The 19900-nt window shown below is 44.9% G+C and overlaps 2 protein-coding genes across 5 annotated transcripts in view; both read right to left on the bottom strand.

The window, feature by feature from the left end:
- The window catches only part of ect2l (epithelial cell transforming 2 like), a 32606-nt gene extending 23933 nt beyond the window's left edge, over positions 1–8673 (bottom strand). The window contains exons 1-4 of one of the 3 annotated variants that reach the window (XM_029712729.1): positions 7877–8673; positions 7298–7410; positions 454–616; positions 57–312 (exon numbers count right to left, since the gene is read on the bottom strand). In XM_029712729.1, coding sequence (XP_029568589.1) covers positions 57–312; positions 454–616; positions 7298–7410; positions 7877–8071 — 727 coding nt within the window. In that variant the 5' untranslated portion in view covers positions 8072–8673. The remainder of the gene's footprint in view (positions 1–56; positions 313–453; positions 617–7297; positions 7411–7876) is intronic. The other 2 variants (XM_029712728.1, XM_029712727.1) reach the window with 2 other exon arrangements.
- A 1638-nt stretch (positions 8674–10311) lies between these two features.
- On the bottom strand, positions 10312–17567 carry ccdc28a (coiled-coil domain containing 28A). 2 transcript variants are annotated; one of them, XM_029712726.1, is made up of 6 exons: positions 17353–17567; positions 16628–16837; positions 16389–16555; positions 15816–15970; positions 11273–11295; positions 10312–10947 (listed from the first exon to the last, which is right to left on the bottom strand). In XM_029712726.1, the coding sequence occupies exons 2-6, from the start codon at positions 16780–16782 to the stop codon at positions 10941–10943; spliced, it is 507 nt and encodes a 168-aa protein (XP_029568586.1). In that variant the 5' UTR covers positions 16783–16837; positions 17353–17567; the 3' UTR covers positions 10312–10940. The 2 variants fall into 2 exon arrangements, with proteins under 2 accessions (XP_029568586.1, XP_029568585.1); XM_029712725.1 differs by having other exon boundaries at positions 10312–10951; positions 17353–17550.
- Between the last annotated feature and the right edge of the window lie 2333 nt (positions 17568–19900).

The raw sequence follows: 19900 nt of genomic DNA, 5'->3' as shown, positions 1-19900 counted from the left end.
CTCTCCTCTCTCTCCTCTTCTCCACTCTCATCCTCCACTCTCATGCTCTCACTCACTCTTCTGCTCCTCCACTCTCTCCCTGATGGTTTGTCTGATCCTCCTCTCCCTGCGTCTCTCCTCCTCCTCCTCCCTCTCTCCTGAGCAGGGCATGTTGAGGGTGCCGTACGTTTGTGCTGCCTCTCTGGGTGTCAGCCAGTCCAGAGTGGACACACAGGATACATAGTGGCTCTTCCACCCACCATACTCTCTGTCCCCTGGATTATAGGGCAGGAACCAGCCCCGGCGCACACACCTCACCGACCAAAGACAGTCCTACGGAGGGAGAGGAGGTGTGTGCGTGTGGGGGGGGGTTAGAGGTCGGTTAACCTCACACACAGTACTAAAGAGAGAAAGAGGAAGAGGGAGAGAGAGAGGGAGGGAGCGACGGAGAGAAAACGAGCCCTAACCCCTCACCTGTTCAGCCAGGACCCTCCAATGCCAGCTGACCTGTGCGGCAGAGCAGAGGTCACGAGGGGTCAGGAATGACATCACATAGAGAGACAGGAACCGTGGTAACACGGAGGTGAAGTCCACGCGCGTCACCGGCACGATCTGCATCAGCCAATCCCTGCAGGACCTAGGGTCACGGAGTCAGAGATTAGAGCCCCTCATGGGAAAAAGTACTACTGAATTACTACACAAGATCAACAGCAAACTAACAAGGTTTTTACTACTGGATTGCTATTGAGATGTGTAGGAAACCAGTGGTGTTTTATGTAACGTTAGTCATTAAAGTGGTAATGAGTGATACATTGGGACGTATATTTCCTGTTTCAATCCCTACATCATTCTTCCTTAATGACTACTGTGTAACTACTGAGAACTACTTAAAACCTACACAATTCCTACATGTTTTACTATTGAATTACTACACATTACCGCTGTATCATACTCAATTCCTACATGTTCATCACACAAGAAATAAACTTACACAAACTTAATTGCAATTGTTTTAAATTTCATTCATTACATTTAATAAATTCATGACAAAAATGTTTAAATCCATTTGAGGCCTTGTCTTCATTCAGCTTTGACTTCCTGATCCTCTTCCAACTCATAACCTTTCAGAAAATATAGACGAGCACAAAGAGACAACCAATTATAAGCCATTATCAATCATCTGCTAACAGAGGTCAAAGTGCGTTTGGAAAGTATTCAGAACCCTTAACTTTTTCCACATTTTGTTACATTACATCCTTATTAAAAAAAAAAAAGTGTTTTTAATTCATCAATCTACACACAATACCCCATAAAGACAAATCAAAAACAGGTTTTTAGACATTTTTGCTAATTTATTACATTTACATAAGTATTCAGACCTTTTACTCAGTACTTTGTTGAAGCACCTTTGGCAGCGATTACAGCCTCGAGTCTTCTTGGGTATGATGCTACAAGCTTGGCACACCTGTATTTGGGGAGTTTCTCCCATTCTTCTCTGCAGATCCTCTCAAGCTCTGTCAGGTTGGATGGAGTGTCGCTGCACAGCTATTTTCAGGTCTCTCCAGAGATGTTAGATCAGGTTCATGTCCGGGCTCTGGCTGGGCCACTCAAGGACATTCAGAGATTTGTCCCGAAGCCACTCTTGTGTTGTCTTGGCTGTGTGCTTAGGGTCATTGTCCTGCTGGAAGGTGAACCTTCACCCCCAGTCTGAGGTCCTGAGAGCTCTGGAACAGGTTTTCATCAAGGATCTCTGTACTTTGCTCCATTAATCTTTCCCTCGATCCTGACTAATTTCCCAGTCCCTGCCGGTGAAAAACATCCCCACAACATGATGCTGACACCACCATCCTTAGGGGTGGTGCCAGGTTTCCTCCAGGCGTGACGCTTGGCATTCAGGCCAAAGATTTCAATCTTGGTTTCATCAGACCAGAGAATCTTGTTTCTCATGGTCTCAGAGTCCTTTAGGTGACTTTTGGCAAACTCCTTGCGAGCTGCCATGTGCATTTTACTGAGGAATGTCTTCCGTCTGGCCACTCTACCATAAAGGCATGATTGGTGGAGTGCTGCAGAGATGGTTGTCCTTCTGGAAGCTTCTCCCATCTCCACAGAGGAACTCTGGAGTATGTCAGAGTGACCATCGGGTTTCTTGATCACCTCCCTGACCAAGGCCCTCCCCCGATTACTCAGTTTGGCCAGGCGGCCAGCTCTATGAAGAGTCTTCGTGGTTCCAAATTTCTCCATTTAAGAATGGAGGCCACTGTGTTCTTGGGGACCTTCAATGCTGCAGAATTTTTTTGGTACCCTTCCCCAGATCTGTGCCTCGACACAATCCTGTCTCGGAGCTCTATGGACAATTCCTTCAACCTGAGGGATTCTGTTAAAATGTAACATGTTTCAAGTTAAACTGTAGTTTGTTTTGTATCCTGTTTAGTGAATGATTACTGTGAGTATTAATAGAGTTTAGAGCATGAAATTGTGTGTATGCTAATTTAAAAAAGGTTGACCTAAATCAGATAATTGCCTAGGATCAGAGAGAAGGGTCAGGCCCAGAATGAAGATGGACGGGTTGTGATTCTGACTTCTAGCTAGACAAAGAGAGGACCATGGACATTCCACAGGGGAAAGGAGGGAAACTCATTGGGGTCATAAAAGGTATAGCTGGGGAGGTGACGCCTATAAGGGAAGAGTATATAATGTGTTGTGAGCTTTCTGAATGTATGCACTCAGCTGACTGTATCCTTGGTATTAAACACTTGAAACTTCAAGCTTTTGGTCTCAATTCCTTATTGCAAAGAGGTTGCAATAGCATTTTTCTTTTTAACAGACCTCATGGCTTGGTTTTTGATCTGCCATGCACTGTCAACTGTGGGACCTTATATAGACAGGTGTTTGCCTTTCCAAATCATGTCCAATCAATTGAATTTACCACAGATGGACTCCAATCAAGTTGTAGAAACATCTCAAGGATGATCAATGGAAACAGGATGCACCTGAGCTCAATTTCGAGTCTCATAGCAAAGTGTCTGAATACTTACGTAAATAAGGTATTTCTGTTTTTTTATATATACACTGCTCAACAAAAATTAAAGGGAACACTTAAACAACACAATGTAACTCCAAGTCAATCACACTTCTGTGAAATCAAACTGTCCACGTAGGAAGCAACACTGACAATAAATTTCACATGCTGTTGTGCAAATGGAATAGACAAAAGGTGGAAATGATAGGCAATTAGCAAGACACCCCCAATAAAGGAGTGGTTCTGCAGGTGGTGACCACAGACCACTTCTCAGTTCCTATGCTTCCTGGCTGATGTTTTGGTCACTTTTGAATGCTGGCGGTGCTTTCACTCTAGTGGTAGCATGAGACGGAGTCTACAACCCACACAAGTGGCTCAGGTAGTGCAGCTCATCCAGGATGGCACATCAATGCGAGCTGTGGCAAGAAGGTTTGCTGTGTCTGTCAGCGTAGTGTCCAGAGCATGGAGGTGCTACCAGGAGACAGGCCAGTACATCAGGAGACGTGGAGGAGGCCGTAGGAGGGCAACAACCCAGCAGCAGGACTGCTACCTCCGCCTTTGTGCAAGGAGGAGCAGGAGGAGCACTGCCAGAGCCCTGCAAAATGACCTCCAGCAGGCCACAAATGTGCATGTGTCTGCTCAAATGGTCAGAAACAGACTCCATGAGGGTGGTATGAGGGCCCGACGTCCACAGGTGGGGGTTGTGCTTACAACCCAACACCGTGCAGGATGTTTGGCATTTGCCAGAGAACACCAAGATTGGCAAATTCGCCACTGGCGCCCTGTGCTCTTCACAGATGAAAGCAGGTTCACACTGAGCACATGTGACAGACGTGACAGAGTCTGGAGACGCCGTGGAGAACGTTCTGCTGCCTGCAACATCCTCCAGCATGACCGGTTTGGCGGTGGGTCAGTCATGGTGTGGGGTGGCATTTCTTTGGGGGGCTGCACAGCCCTCCATGTGCTCGCCAGAGGTAGCCTGACTGCCATTAGGTACCGAGATGAGATCCTCAGACCCCTTGTGAGACCATATGCTGGTGCGGTTGGCCCTGGGTTACTCCTAATGCAAGACAATGCTAGACCTCATGTGGCTGGAGTGTGTCAGCAGTTCCTGCAAGAGAAAGGCATTGATGCTATGGACTGGCCCGCCCGTTCCCCAGACCTGAAATCCAAATTGAGCACATCTGGGACATCATGTCTCGCTCCATCCACCAACGCCACGTTGCACCACAGACTGTCCAGGAGTTGGCGGATGCTTTAGTCCAGGTCTGGGAGGAGTTCCCTCAGGAGACCATCCACCACCGCATCAGGAGCATGCCCAGGCATTGTAGGGAGGTCATACAGGCACGTGGAGGCCACACACACTACTGAGCCTCATTTTGACTTGTTTTACGGACATTACATCAAAGTTGGATCAGCCTGTAGTGTGGTTTTCCACTTTAATTTTGAGTGTGACTCCAAATCCAGACCTCCATGGGTTGATAAATTGGATTTCCATTGATTAATTTTGTGTGATTTTGTTATCAGCACATTCAACTATGTAAGGAAAAAAGTATTTAATAAGATTATTTCTTTCATTCAGATCTAGGATGTGTTGTTTAAGTGTTCCCTTTATTTTTTCAACAGCATCCTCCCGGATACCCTAGACCGACTCCAATTAGCATTCTGCACCAACAGATCCACAGATGACGCAATCTCAATTGCACTCCACACTGCCCTTTCCCACCTGGACAAAAGGAACACCTATGTGAGAATGCTGTTCATTGACTACAGCTCATCGTTCAACACCATAGTGCCCACGAAGCTCATCAGTAAGCTAAAGACCCTGGAACTAAACACCTCCCTCTGCAACTGGATCCTAGACTTCCTGACAGGCCACCCCCAGGTGGCAGGGTAGGCAACAACATGTTTGCCATGCTGATCCTCAACACTGGGGCCCCTCAGGGGTGTGTACTTAGTCCCCTCCTGTACTCCCTGTTCACCCATGACTGCGTGGCCAAACACGACTCCAACACCATCATTAAGTTTACTGACGACATAAAAGTGGTAGGCCTGATCACAGACAATGAGACAGCCAATAGGGAGGAGGTCAGAAAACTGGCAGTGTGGTGCCAGGACAACAACCTCTCCCTCAATGTGAGCAAGACAAAAGGAGCTGATCATAGACTACAGGAAAAGGCGGGTCGAACAGACCCCCATTAACATCAATTGGACTGTAGTGGAGCGGGTCGAGAGTTAAGTTCTTTGGTGTCCACATCACCAACAAACTATCATGGTCCAAACATACCAAGACAGTCGTGAAGAAGGCACAACAACACCTTTTCCCCCTCAGGAGACTAAAAAGATTTGGCATGGGTCCCCAGATCCCAAAAAAGTTCTACAGCTGCACCATCGAGAGCATCCTGACCGGTTGCATCACTGCCTGGTACGGCAACTGCTCAGCATCTGACCGTAAGGCGCTACAGAGGGTAGTGCGTACGGCCCAGTACATCACTGGGGCCAAGCTTCCTGTCATCCAGGACCTATATAATAGGCGGTGTCAGAGGAAAGCCCATAAAATTGTCAGAGACTCCAGTCATCCAAGTCATAGACTGTTTTCTCTGCTACCGCACGACAAGTGGTACCGGAGCGCAATTAATCAAATGGCCACCAGACTATTTACATTGACCCCCTCCCCCCTCCATTTGTTTTGTACACTGCTGCTACTCGCTGTTTATTATCTATGCATAGTCACTTCACCCCGACTTACATGTACAAATGACCTCAACTAACCTGTACCCCCGCACACTGACTTGGTACCGGTACCCCCTGTATATAGCCTTGTCGTTATGTTACTTTTTACTTAGTTTATTTGGTAAATATTTTCTTAACTCTTCTTGAACTGCACTGTTGGTTAAGGGCTTGTAAGTAAGCATTTCACGGTAAGGTCTACACTTGCTGTAATCGGCACATGTGATAAAGTTTGATTTGATTTGATTTTTTCCCCATCTGGACAAAAGGAAAACGTATGGGAGAATGCTCTTCATTGACTACAGCTCAGCGTTCAACACCGTAGTGCCCTCCATGCTCACCACTAAGCTATGGACCCTGGGAATGAACATATCCCTCTGCAACTGGATCCTGGACTTCCTGACGAGCCGCACCCAGGTGACAGATGATTGGTTAAAATTCATGAATAATAAGATGATAGTTGGAGCTGTAGTGTTATATTTCAGTGCATCCTTTGATGTAATTGATCATAAATTGTTATAGAAGAAACTTACTTGCTATGACTTCACATGACCTGCCATCACATGGTTGAAGAGTTAATTATCCAACAGAACCCAGAAAGTGTTCTTCAATGAAAGCTTCTTTAAAATCAGATATATACAGTGCGGTGTCCCTCAGGGCAGTTGCTTTGGGCCGTTACCATTCTCTATTTTTTATTTATTTTTACAAATGATTTGCCACTGGTCTGACACAAAGCTAGAATGATTATGTATGTGGATGATTCCACATACTGAAATTCTAAATAAGGAGTTAGTCAGTATCAGAACGGGTGATTAATAAATAAACTGGTGTTAAACAAATCTAAAATCATTGGCTTTGGTGTAAAACATTCCCTAAGACCACAACTGGAGTTGTGCATAAAGAGTGTGACCATTGAGCAACTTGAGGATGCTAAACTCCTTGGTATAACATTGGATGGTCAAGTCATATTGACAGAGCAGCATGCCTTGCCCTTAACTGCACATACAGAACTAACAACATGCCAGTCTTTCCTGGTTGAGAGTTGACGAGAGATGAACTGCTTCTCTTCTAGATTTAATTAGAAATGTTACTGTGATGAAAATCTCAGATTGTCTGCACAATCAATAACATTCAGCTCAAACACCCATACATACCCCACAAGACATGCCACCATGGGTCTCTTCACAGTCCCCCTGTCCAAACCGAATTCACGGCAACGCACAGTATTATAGAGTCATGATCGCATGGAACTCCCATCTCCAATTACTCAAGCAAACAGCAAAATTACCTTTAAAAAAACTGATTAAACAACATTTCATAGAACGGCAGGGACTGTGAGGAAACCCACACACACGACACTAACACAATATTTGTTTATTTTTTATTATTGTTTGTACATTTTATTTTACATTTGTGTGACTGTCCTTGTCTAGTATTGTATCAGTGTTTTGTTACTTGTCATGTTCTGTGTTTTTGTGGACCCCAGGAAGAGTAGCTGCTGCTTCTACAAAAGCTAAATGGGGATCCAGATAAACCATAACAATAGGCCTGTCTGTCAGAAGTGCTTACTTGAGCTGGGAGTTGGAGCATTGTGACAGCAGAGCCTGGAGGAAGAGTTCTCTCTGGCGGTCAGTCCAAAGGTCAAACCAGTGAAGCACCAGGGTCGTCCGCTCCTCAAACAACTGACACGTCATAGAACAAGATGTAGGCTTCTTTAACTTACAGAGGAGGAAATGTATCTTTATGCTCACAACCCAACACACACCCCCCCTACCCGGAGACACACACACACACACAACCCCCCTACCCCGAGCATAGCCCAAGGGGCTTGAAGCAATGGGTCAGCTGGCCCCAGAGTAATTGTGCTCAAAGGCACAATGGCAGGGTCGCAGAATGCTTCTTTTTTTTGTTGCAAAAATATAGTAGCCTAGAATGAATAGATGTACAAATTATATGGGGATTTTGTGGCTCAGTTGGTAGAGCAGACCTGGGTTATGGGTTCGATTCCCACAGGGCAAAAATGCATGCACTCACCTACCCTAAATTTCTGAAATGTAAATATGTTTTCGTAGGGAAGACCAAGGTGGTGGAAAACCATAACAAAAGGAGAAAGGAAAATGATTGCCTGTCTTATCTCACTTGTCTGACCTGGTGGTTGAAGGTCTTGTTCGTGATGGGGGTCCAGGCACTGAAGCGGGTGTTGGCTGTCCCTGTGACCGAGCTGCGATGCCTCAGGGCCGACTGGGGTTGGTAGTCTGTCCCGCTCAGTTGCCACTGTGTCACGCCGTGAGGACCTGCGTTAGGACCAGGACTGGACCGAACGGTCAGATCCACGGATGTCATTTTATGGGTGATTTGGACCAGTTGAAGATACTACCCGACTACGCTCTGTTTCATTTTAAAATCGATAGCCTACTTTTGGGTAGCCTTTTATATGCGATTGTTTGTGTAGTTCAAATTCAGTCTTTTAACAAAGTGCGGTAAAATCTTCTTCAGTCAATAGTCCAGTTAAAAATGTGATAATACAATGATACAGCGGTGATAATTTCCCTGCGTTTTAAAACTGGCCGGTCAAGGAGGTCCTATGCAATGTAATTTCAAAAGTTATTCCAATGTATTAACCTACTCTCCTCCCTCTCCCTGCTCGGTCTCCTTAGAGACGGAATAACAGAAACAAGGCGCATGCAGCATTCCCACACACAGCCCCCCGGCAGCGGTCCCTGTTCACCGACCTTCTCATCCAATGGGTTCTGAAGAGGTGACAAGAACGGACACGAGGAATACAAATCAGATTCGGCGTGTCGGGTTCCTACAGTGCGTACGCACTGCGAGGCTTTGGTTACCGAGTAGTCTAGGCTGCTTGGTCAACAGGATGGGCCTGTGCACTGCACATGATCTGATCTGTCACGGTTAGGTTACGACACAAACAATCATTTGCTGAAATACATTACTTGTGGGCGCAGCAAAAGTAAGTGGACATTATTTCCCATGAAGGGAAATTCAAGTCTTGGACATTATTAAGATGTGCACAAAGAGTATCACCAGGTGAAAACATACATCATTTATTTAAACCTTTAACTAGTGTAACCGATGTGAAATGGTTAGTTAGTTAGCGGTGGTGCGCGCTAATAGCGTTTCAATCAGTGACGTCACTCGCTGAGACTTGAAGTAGGGTTTCCCCTTGCGGTGCAAGGGCCGCGGCTTTTGTGGCGCGATGGGTGTCAGTTGTTGATGTGTGCAGAGGGTCCCTGGTTCGAGCCCGGGTTGGGGCGAAGAGAGGGACGGAACCTACACTGTTACACTAGGTTAAGAACTAATTCTTATTTACATTGAAGGCCTACCAAAAGGCCTCCTGCGGGGATGGGATTAGAATGTTTAATTTGTAATTGCATGTTTTGTTTTTTAATATAGGACAAAACACATCGACAAGAGAGACAACACTACATAAAGAGATCTAAGACAACACAGCATGGTAGCAACACAGCATGGTAGAAACACAGCATGGTAGCAGCACAGCATGGTAGAAACAACATGGTAGCAACACAGCATGGTAGCAACAACATGGTAGCAACACAGCATGGTAGAAACAACATGGTAGCAACACAACATGACAACATGGTAGCAACAACAACACAGCATGGTAGAAACAACATGACAACACAACATGGTACCAACACAACAGCATGGTAGCAACACAACATGACAACACAGCATGGTAGCAACACAACATGACAACACAGCATGGTAGCAGCACAACATGACAACACAGCATGGTAGCAGCACAACATGACAACACAGCATGGTAGAAGCACAACATGACAACACAGCATGGTAGCAGCACAACATGACAACACAGCATGGTAGAAGCACAACATGACAACACAGCATGGTAGAAGCACAACATGACAACACAGCATGGTAGAAGCACAACATGACAACACAGCATGGTAGAAGCACAACATGACAACACAGCATGGTAGAAGCACAACATGACAACACAGCATGGTAGCAGCACAACATGACAACACAGCATGGTAGAAGCACAACATGACAACACAGCATGGTAGAAGCACAACATGACAACACAGCATGGTAGAAGCACAACATGACAACACAGCATGGTAGCAGGACAACATGACAACACAGCATGGTAGCAGCACAACATGACAACACAGCATGGTAGCAGCACAACACAACAGCATGGTAGCTGCACAAAACATGGTACAAACATTGGGCACAGGCAACAGCACAAAGGGCAAGAAGGTAGAGACAACAATACATCACACAAAGCAGCCACAAATGTCAGTAAGAGTGTCCATGATTGAGTCTTTGAATGAAGAGATGAAGATGAAACTGTCCAGTTTGAGTGTTTGTTGCAGCCCGTTCCAGTCGCTAGCTGCAGCGAACTGAAAAGAGGAGCAACCCAGGGATGTGTGTGCTTTGGGGACCTTTAACAGAATGTGACTGGCAGAACGGGTGTTGTAAGTGGAGGATGAGGTCTGCAGTAAATATCTCAGATAGGGGGGAGTGAGGCCTCATCATCACCACCACCATCCATCATATGAGTAAAGCACAGAAACGTGTTTCAAGTCATTAGAATTCTCTTTATTGACTTTTTCCCAGAACCGAGAAAAATAAAATGATAACAATCCACCCCAACCACATTAATTAACAATAAAACCTCAATCTGTAATGTACAGGATTACTCTAAATAAAAGGTCGACAATCAAGCAGCTTCAAATATGATTATTGCATTCCAACTGCATATAAGACAAAGATGTGTAGGAGAAGGTCAAATATATATATATTTATCTCAATGTAACACTGGTTCAAACCAAGGCAACAATAAAAAAGGCGAGAAAAAAAAAGGCAGCAACATTTGGCCAAACACTCATGTGGATATGTGCAGTAAGTTTCCGACTTTAAATAAACTCGCAAATATGTGCAACTGTGTTTGCAGTGTGTTTGACAGATAAGTTGAGGATGGTGATTAGGCCCAATCCCATAAAACCCCTAGCCCCGAGGAGAGGGAAGAGGGGGGGACAGTAGAGGAGAAGAGGGGAGGGTGGAGAAGAGGCATATAAGGAAATTAATTTAGGGGATAAGGAAATCAAATAAGGAGAGGAGGTTAGGAGACAAGGAGATGAGACTGTTGACAGCAAACCGACTTAGATGCTGGCTGTCCTGGGTATCTCCTGGCTGTCTGCCAGATTCAGCTTCTGACTTGTGGAGAGGAGAGAGGAGTCAAGGAGAACAGCTGAAACACACATACACCTCACTCACACTCTGCTCTGAGCCCCGACACACCCCCCCACAGACAGAGAGAGAACAGAACAAAGAAATGTCCTCTATTATGTAACTACAGTAAGTGTCCTGTAATATAAGCAATTTTTTAAATAATATTCATTCTGCATTTCTTACATTTTTCTGTAAACTGTGAGCTAGAATTAAATCAGGTCAAAGTCAACAGCTAAGACACACCCCTCACTCACTTGCTCTGCGCACACAAGTCGGCGCACACACACAAGTCTTTTAAAAGGATACATTGATGAACTCAGTTCCTCTAGCTGTAAAGAAGGACAGAGATGTTTCATTCCATTGAGCTAACATTGAGATGTTTCATTCCATTGAGCTAACACTGAGCCAAGATACATACACAGAGCATGAGGTGTGTGTGTGGCTTTGCTCTCACATGAGAAAGCTTAGATCTGGAGATTAATCCCAACGTTGGCCTTGTGAAAACAGAGAAATCACTGTTTGACACGCTGAGGGAGGCCCTGTGTGTTGGGATCTTAGGGCCGAGACTCTGCTACCAAGTACTTTCACAGTATTAACAGAATTTAAAAATCCAACACGACACTTAAAAAAGGTAGACTTTGCGATTCGACGCAGAAAGTAAACAGCAAAGTGGGTCAATTTCCACAACAACTGAGAGCGTTGAAGCGTGAGGCTCAACTTCTCCTCTGTTTTGGTGTCCTGGTTACCACGCGGTGAACAGAGTGAAGCCAACCACCAGATACAGTGTGTTACTGAGCGAAGTCTCATCTCGCTCATATCAATATATTGCAGTGCTGCTCGTAGCAACGTCATTTAGCCGATTCTACTTTTAAGATGGTCTAAGCCACTGCAGCGTGGGCTAGAATCCACATCTAGCCCTGCAGCGTGGGCTGGAATCCACATCTACCCCTGCAGCGTGGGCTGGAATCTACATCTACCCCTGCAGCGTGGGCTAGAATCCACATCTACCCCTGCAGCGTGGGCTAGAATCCACATCTAGCCCTGCAGCGTGGGCTAGAATCCACATCTAGCCCTGCAGCGTGGGCTAGAATCAACATCTACCCCTGCAGCGTGGACTAGAATCCACATCTACCCCTGCAGCGTGGACTAGAATCCACATCTACCCCTGCAGCGTGGGCTAGAATCCACATCTACCCCTGCAGCGTGGGCTAGAATCCACATCTATCCCTGCAGCGTGGGCTGGAATCCACATCTACCCCTGCAGCGTGGGCTGGAATCCACATCTACCCCTGCAGCGTGGGCTAGAATCCACATCTACCCCTGCAGCGTGGGCTGGAATCCACATCTACCCCTGCAGCGTGGGCTGGAATCCACATCTACCCCTGCAGCGTGGGCTGGAATCCACATCTACCCCTGCAGCGTGGGCTGGAATCCACATCTAGCCCTGCAGCGTGGGCTGGAATCTACATCTACCCCTGCAGCGTGGGCTGGAATCCACATCTACCTGCTATTTCAGCCCACCCTGCAGGGGTAGATGTGGAATCCATCCCACTGCTATTTCTCTCCTCTATCTTTCCTATCCAATAAACAAAATAAATATGCCGAGTGGAATTGTCCCACTCCAAAAATATAGTGTCTCACAAAAGTATTCAGACTTCTTGGATTTCTTCACATTTTATTGTGTTACAAAGTGGGAATAAAATGGATTTAATAGTTCTTTTTTTGTCAACAATCTATACAAAACACTAATGTGGAAGTTTAAAAAAAAAAATGTTTTAAGATATATTTTATTTTTATACATTTTTTTTTTTTTTACAAAGGTATTCAGCTCCTTGAGTTAATACATGTTTGAAACACCTTCAGCATCGATTACAGCTGGGAGGTTTTTTTGCCGGTAAATCTATAAGAGCGTTGCCCACCTGGATTGTACAATATTTGGTCAATATTCTTTTCTTTTTTTAAAATTCTTCAAGCTCTGTCATGATGTTGGGGATCATGGCTAGACAGCTATTTTCAAGTCTTGACAGACTGTCAAGTAGATTTAAGTCAAAACTGTAACTTGGCCACTCAGGAACATTCACTCTCTTCTCTCAATGCAATGCTCTCTCTATTGGCTATGTATCTGGCAAACAAACATTGCTACACACAATAATAATCAATCCAGTAACAGCATGTAAAGTAGTTAGTTAGCTGTAAAATCGCCCAAACAAACTACATTATCAATTTAGGAGTCTAGAATCTTATCATGTTCAACCTGCAGAGCGATGTGCCTCACAGAGGAGTCTGACATTCGCAACGGTAGATATACTTTTGTGTAGATGGGAAACGTTGCTCATGATTCACTAATATATATATATATATATATATAGACACCCCTTCAAATTAGTGGATTCAGCTATTTCAGCCTTACCCACTGCTGACAGATGCATAAAAATTGGGCACACAGCCATGCAATCTCCATAAACAAACATTGTCAGTAGAATGGCCTTACTGAAGAGCTCAATGACTTTCAACGTGACAACGTCATAGGATGCCACCTTTCCATCAAGTCAGTTCGTCACATTTCTGCCCTGGTCAACTGTAAGTGCTGTTATTGTAAAGTGGAAATGTCTGGGAGCAATGTCTGGGATCTACGAAGTGGTAGACCACACAATCTCACAGAACGGGACAGCTGAGTGCTGTAGCTCTTAAAAAATCATCTGTCCTCAGTTGCAACACTTACTACCGAGTTCCACACTGACTCTGGAAGCAACGTCAGCACAAGAACAGTTCGTCGGGAGCTTCATGAAATGGGTTTCCATGGCCGAGCAGCCGCACACATGCGCAATGCCAAGTGTCGGCTGGAGTGATGTAAAGCTCGCCGCCATTGGACTCTGGAGCAGTGGAAAAGCTTTCTCTGGCAGTCCGACGGACAAATCTGGGTTTGGCGGATGCCAGGAGAACGCTACCTGCCCCAATGCATAGTACTAACTAGTTTGCTGAAGGAGGAATAATGGTCTGGGGCTGTTTTTCATGGTTCGGGCCCCTTACTTCCAGTGAAGGGAAATCTTAACACTGCAGCATAAGACATTCTACTATTCTGTGCTTCCAACTTTTTGGCAACAGTTTGGGGAAGGCTCTTTCCTGTTTCAGCATGACAATGCCCCTGTGTACAAAGCGAGGTCCATAAAGAGTATTGAGATCGGTGTGGAAGAACTTGACTGGCCTGCACAGAGCCCTGACCTCAACCCCATCGAACACCTTTGGGATGAAATGGAACGCCGACTGCGAGCCAGGCCTAATTGCCCCAACATCAGTGCCCGACCTCACTAGTGCTCTCGTGGCTGAATGGAAGCAAGTCCCTGCAGCAATGTTCCATCATCTAGTGGAAAGCCTTCCCAGAAGAGTGGAGGCTGTTATAGCAGCAATGTACCAACATCTAGTGGAAAGCCTTCCCAGAAGAGTGGAGGCTGTTATAGCAGCAAAGGGGGAACCAACTCCATATTAACGCCCATGATTTTGGAATTAGATGTTGGACGAGCAGGTGTCCACATACTTTTGGTCATGTAGTGTACGTCAATGGGCCGCACAGTGCATTCTGGGATGTGAGGTAATCTGTAAATATCGTATAGCTTTGGAATTATGATATTACGTACTTGAGGGAAATCTTCACGTTTCTTCGACATATACACTGACTTTGAGAAGGGATTGAGTGATGATTAGCTTTGCAACCGCATGACAACGTGATTGGTTCGACAGTCTGCTTAGTGGGGCGTTATACGTTCCTTCATTCATGAGATTCCTATCTGCTTTCTATAATATCTCTGGCAACGGCACCATGCAATGCACTTTGGACGAAAGAGGCAGACAAAACAGGAGAAATGTGCTTGACCCTCTGTTAAATTACACATCTCTCCAGGTAGGAATATCGCTGAAATATGATCAATGGCTCATTGGAGAGAAGACATCCTCCTGACATCAGACAGTATTACTGTCTGTAAACACACAGTCCAGTTCATAGTGAATGATGACAGGTCCTACTGCCTGTAAACACACAGTCCAGTTCATAGTGAATGATGACAGGCCTGTGTGGTGAATGGCTTGTTTGTATGAAGGCCTACTGTAGCTCCGTTTTTTTAAAACATTTTATGTGTCATATTCTTCCTGGGTGTGTATAGGAAGAGATTTTAATAAGATTTCATGTTGCTAAAATGCTGTCAGTTCCACTTTAATAGCAGCTGGCCCAGTGCTCCAGTTGGCTTGATAGACGTGGAGGGTCAACACCTTTAGTTGACCATATCTGTGTGTCTGGGTGGTTTAATAGATAATGCACAGCATAATTATTAACTTGATCGTGCTTTAAAAAGAGATATTCAATGTCTCGTATTGTTGTTACCCATCTACCAATCACTGCCTTTTCTTTATAAAGCTTTTGAAAAGCTCCCTGGTCTTTATAGTTTGAATCTGTTCTTGAAATTCAATACTTGACTGAGGGACCTTACAGATGATGTATGTATGGGGGACAGAGGAAGGAGTAGTCGTTCAAAAACCATGTCAACCCCTATTATTTCACAGTGAGTTTTTGTAAATTATTATGTGATTTGTTAAGCTACATTACTATCCTGAACTAATGTAGGCTTGCCTACACAAAGGAGCTGAATAGTTACGGAGCTACAAGATTTCAGTTACAATTTCTTATTTATCTTTAAAAAATATATAAAAAATCTTCCACTTTGACACAGTATTTTAAGTAGATTGTTGACAAAAATTGACAATTAAATCCATTGTAACCCCACTTTGTAACACAAAGCGGTCTGAATAATTTTGCAAGGCACTGTGTACATTAACAAAACCTATTGCCAGATCTTACGTTGAGCAGTAGTTTGTCCATGTTGGAGTCGCAGGCAGTCTTCCGTTGGTCCTCAGGCATCTCGTCCACCTCCCCATAAAGGTCAAAGTGCAGCCGAGCCAACTTCTCCTGCATCTCTCTCACATGTTCCATCTGATCTATAGAACACTCATTACCTAGAGGGAGAGGGGAGAGCGCGGGAGCAAGATGAGGGGGGACAGCGGGAGCAAGATGAGGGGGGCAAGAGGGAGCGGAGGGGGGGCAAGAGGGAGCGGAGGGGGGGCAAGAGGGAGCGGAGGGGGGGGGCAAGAGGGAGTGGAGGGGGGGGGCAAGAGGGAGCGGAGGGGGGGCAAGAGGGAGCGGAGGGGGGAGTAAGCGGAAGAGGGAGGGAGCGAGAGGAGGGGGGGAAGAGGGAGGGAGAGGAGAGCGAGGGGGGGGATAAAAAGAGAGGTCATAGATAGTGTTTATGTAAAACGTCACCTGCACACTAACACACACAGGTAATATGCTCTTACAGCAGCAGACGCTTTTATCCACTGAGCCACTAGAACCCTGGTCTCACCAAAGGCCTGTAGTTTTACACACACAGCTCACCAAAGGCCTGTAGTTTTCCATTGTGGAAGTCATTGAGAAGGCTCAGCAGTCCTTTCTCCATCTCCTGCACATCGGAGACGTCTGTCAGGAAGGAGTGTTGGATGGGGTCTGCCTGGCCCTGGCCTGCCTTACTGCCTGAAGCCTGCTGCTGCCTGGCCTTCACACCCCTGACACACACAACCAAATTAAGAACTTCACCTCAAAGCAGTTGAAGTCATCCAGATGATTACGGTTCTTACCTGCGGCTCTTCCCCTTCTGGCTGGAGTGTGTACCCATGTGGCTGAAGCCCAGATGACGTCCTGAGGCTGTGTTCTTCCGGGTGCTGGTTGGTGGGGCAGGGGCCTGGTTGGTGGAGGGCCTGGAAATCTTTCTCTTCAGCTTCCTATCCTCCATGGCATCATAATATGTAGTTCACTAGTTAGTCACTGCACACTCCTGCAGAAAGTATCTAGGATAGTAATCAACACAATAACGGTGACAAGTTTAGTAACCCAACCTAGAACTAACTTAGTTAGCTACGTTGCAACTGTCAGCTACTGAAAACAACACGGCATGTCTGCTAGTGTTGGGTCCAGCTAGTTAACCAACCCACCAAAGCCATAGCTAACTAGTTAACTAGTAGTAGTATCGCGAGGCCTTCCAAGTCTCGTATTGTTTACCAACTAGTTAACGCGAACTAGTCGCTGTGCCAACTAAACCCGGAAGGCTCTTTGTACTTTCAGTGAAAAGTGCAAATAAAATGGAAAACAACGTCGTATTTCTAGTTTTCAATAGCAGAACTAGTTGTTGAAAGCGAGAGCAAAGCAGTTAGCTAAACAATGACGTGTTATCGACATTAGCTAGCTAGCTAACCTAGTTAAACAGCTAGCATTGCTATCAAAATCAGCCACAAATAACTCCACTACGCTAGCTGATTTAGCTACACAACTTTCAGAAACGTATAACATGTAGCTAGCAACAGACCTCAATTTTCTCCGTTGTTGAAGTTATTCGTAGCTTGTTCTTTCGATGTGAACATATTTTAAACCTGTTTGATATGTTGTGTTGTTAGCTTGACTGCGGTCATCATTATTATTATGGCTGAGCCGATAGAGGGCGATATATCTGCACTATCGTCTAGGATTTATGTGTCCATCCGGTGAAATAAAATATATTTATAACTAACCCAAAATAGTTCATCTGTGTCGTTTTACAGTGGGAGCAAATTAAACATATTGGGCAGAACCAAACACGAACTAGTTATATCCTTTTGGCTTGTTGTAGCATGTATTTGGATTTCCCCTTTAGGTAACTCCTCCTCTGTGAAGGGTGTGTGTGAACTAACTCAGTTCGACCTTGCACTCCTTCTAAACAAAGCAATATTTTACAATTTTGGCAAAGAGTCAGGTCTATAAAACTTAGTGTACTGTGTTTGTAACAAATTATAGTTTTGGAAGCAGAAAAATGTATTGAGATCAGATGTTTCATCGATGAGAAAATGAGCAGAATGTCAGCCCAGTTTCAGCTAGTTCCTAGAAGCCACCTGCTGCTGGCTGAGGAGAAACACACAGGTCAGTGGCTCACAGCACCACACGTTAGAAAGGCATGTAGTGGAACAGCGGTCTAAAGCACTGCATCTCAGTACAAGAGGCATCACTACAGACCCTGGTTCGATTCCAGGCTTTATCACAACTGGCCGTGATTGGTAGTCCCATAGGGTGGCGCACAATTGGCCCAGCGTCGTCTGGGTTTGGCCGTCATTGTAAATAAGAATTTCTTCTTAACTGACTTGCCTAGTTAAAAAAAGGTTAAATAAAAATATAAACAGCAAAACAACTGTCTCACTTACTAAAACTATGATAGTTCTCACTCACCAAAAATATTAATGTTTTAGTAAAGATCCTTGATTTCCAAGATCACAGAGTGTCTGGAACCTGAACTCTCCGGCGGGGCGGAGCAAGACTCCCTGGACAACTGTTCCTACCGCTGCCATCCAACCAGCTACATCTGATCCTCCCCCGTCCGCCTGCAGTGTCCAACCAATGACTTTCCCACGATTTACCTGTGGAGTCCAGAGAATCTCCCCAGTCTGGTCCGGAACACTTGACCTACATCGGGATGAGAGTGGAGGATGAGCTGAAGGAGAGGTGTCGTACCCAGTACATTCCTCTGGTCTTTCTATAACTGTGATTGGCTGTTATAGACCCCCCTCTGCTCTCGGTGATGCATTTTCTTCTTTGGCGCACCTCATGTCTAAACTTCTTTACAGTGAAATGATCTTGATTGGTGATCTCAACTGGTGTTGGTTAATGCCGGTGTCTGATGATTTAAAAGTGTTTTGTAATTCTATGAATCTTACCCAGTTGATTAACTCACCCACTCGCCCAAATCTAAAATGCCCAGATAAATCTACCCTGATTGATTTGATATTGACAAATGTTCCTCATAAATATTCTGCGGTTGGTGTTTTTTGTAATGATTTAAGTGACCATTGTGCTGTTGTTGCTATTAGAAATACTAAGATTTCTAAGTCTAACCCGCGTTTCATTCGTAAGAGAAATCTGAAGTGTTTCATTGAGCAGGCTTTCTTTCATGATTTGTTTTATTTTGACTGGAGCAAGATTGAGCTTATCCCTGATGTGGAAACTGCCTGGAAATTCTTCCATGATGGTTTTCTCCAAATAGTAAACAGACATGCTCCATTCCGCAGGTTCAGGGTTAAAGGGAGGGATAATCCATGGTTTTCGTCTGAGCTTTCTTGCATTGTTCACGACCGTAATCTAGCCTGGGCTAAAGCAAGGAAACCGTGTTCTGATGCTGATTGGCTTGTTTTTAGGCAGTTACGAAACAAGTGTTCTTCTCTTCTCAGGAAGGCCAAGTCTGAATATTGTATGTCTGTTACCACTGATAACCTGAATGACCCTAGAAAGTTTTGGAAGGCTATTAAGTCTATGTCTGGTAACAGTAATGTTAATGAATTACCGTCATGTGTATTGAAGGACTCTGTTGCTGTATATGACAAAACTGAAATGCTGAATTGTTTCAATGACCACTTTGTATCATCTGGTAGACTGTTTGATTCAGTGTCCTCTGTCTCTGTACAACCTTGTGCGGATGAACTAGTGAGAGCTGGTCAAACCTTTAGCTTTTTGCCATTCTCAGTGCAGGTGGTACATAAGGCCCTGAAATCCTTAGATCAGAGAAAGCCTGCAGGTCCTGATCTTTTGGATCCCTGCTTTTTAAATCTGGCAGCTGATTTCATAGCTGAACCACTTACATATCTGTTTAATCTAACCCTGGAATGTAATGAAATTCCACAGATCTGGAAATCAGCATTTGTCCTACCACTTTTAAAAGGGGGAGATCCAACTCTTTTAAATAATTATAGGCCAATCTCAAAGCTGTCACCCCTGGTGAAAATACTTGAAACCCTTGTGAGTGACCAGCTAAAAGAGTTTTTATTTACTAAGTCTATTTTATCAATGTACCAATCGGGTTTCAGGAAGAAGCATAGCACAATTACAGCAGCCAT

Source organism: Salmo trutta, chromosome 25 (assembly GCF_901001165.1).
Source record: "Salmo trutta chromosome 25, fSalTru1.1, whole genome shotgun sequence".
Lineage (NCBI taxonomy): Eukaryota > Metazoa > Chordata > Actinopteri > Salmoniformes > Salmonidae > Salmo > Salmo trutta.
The sequence above is the reverse complement of the archived record's forward strand: the minus strand, read 5'-3'. Positions and strand labels throughout refer to the sequence as shown.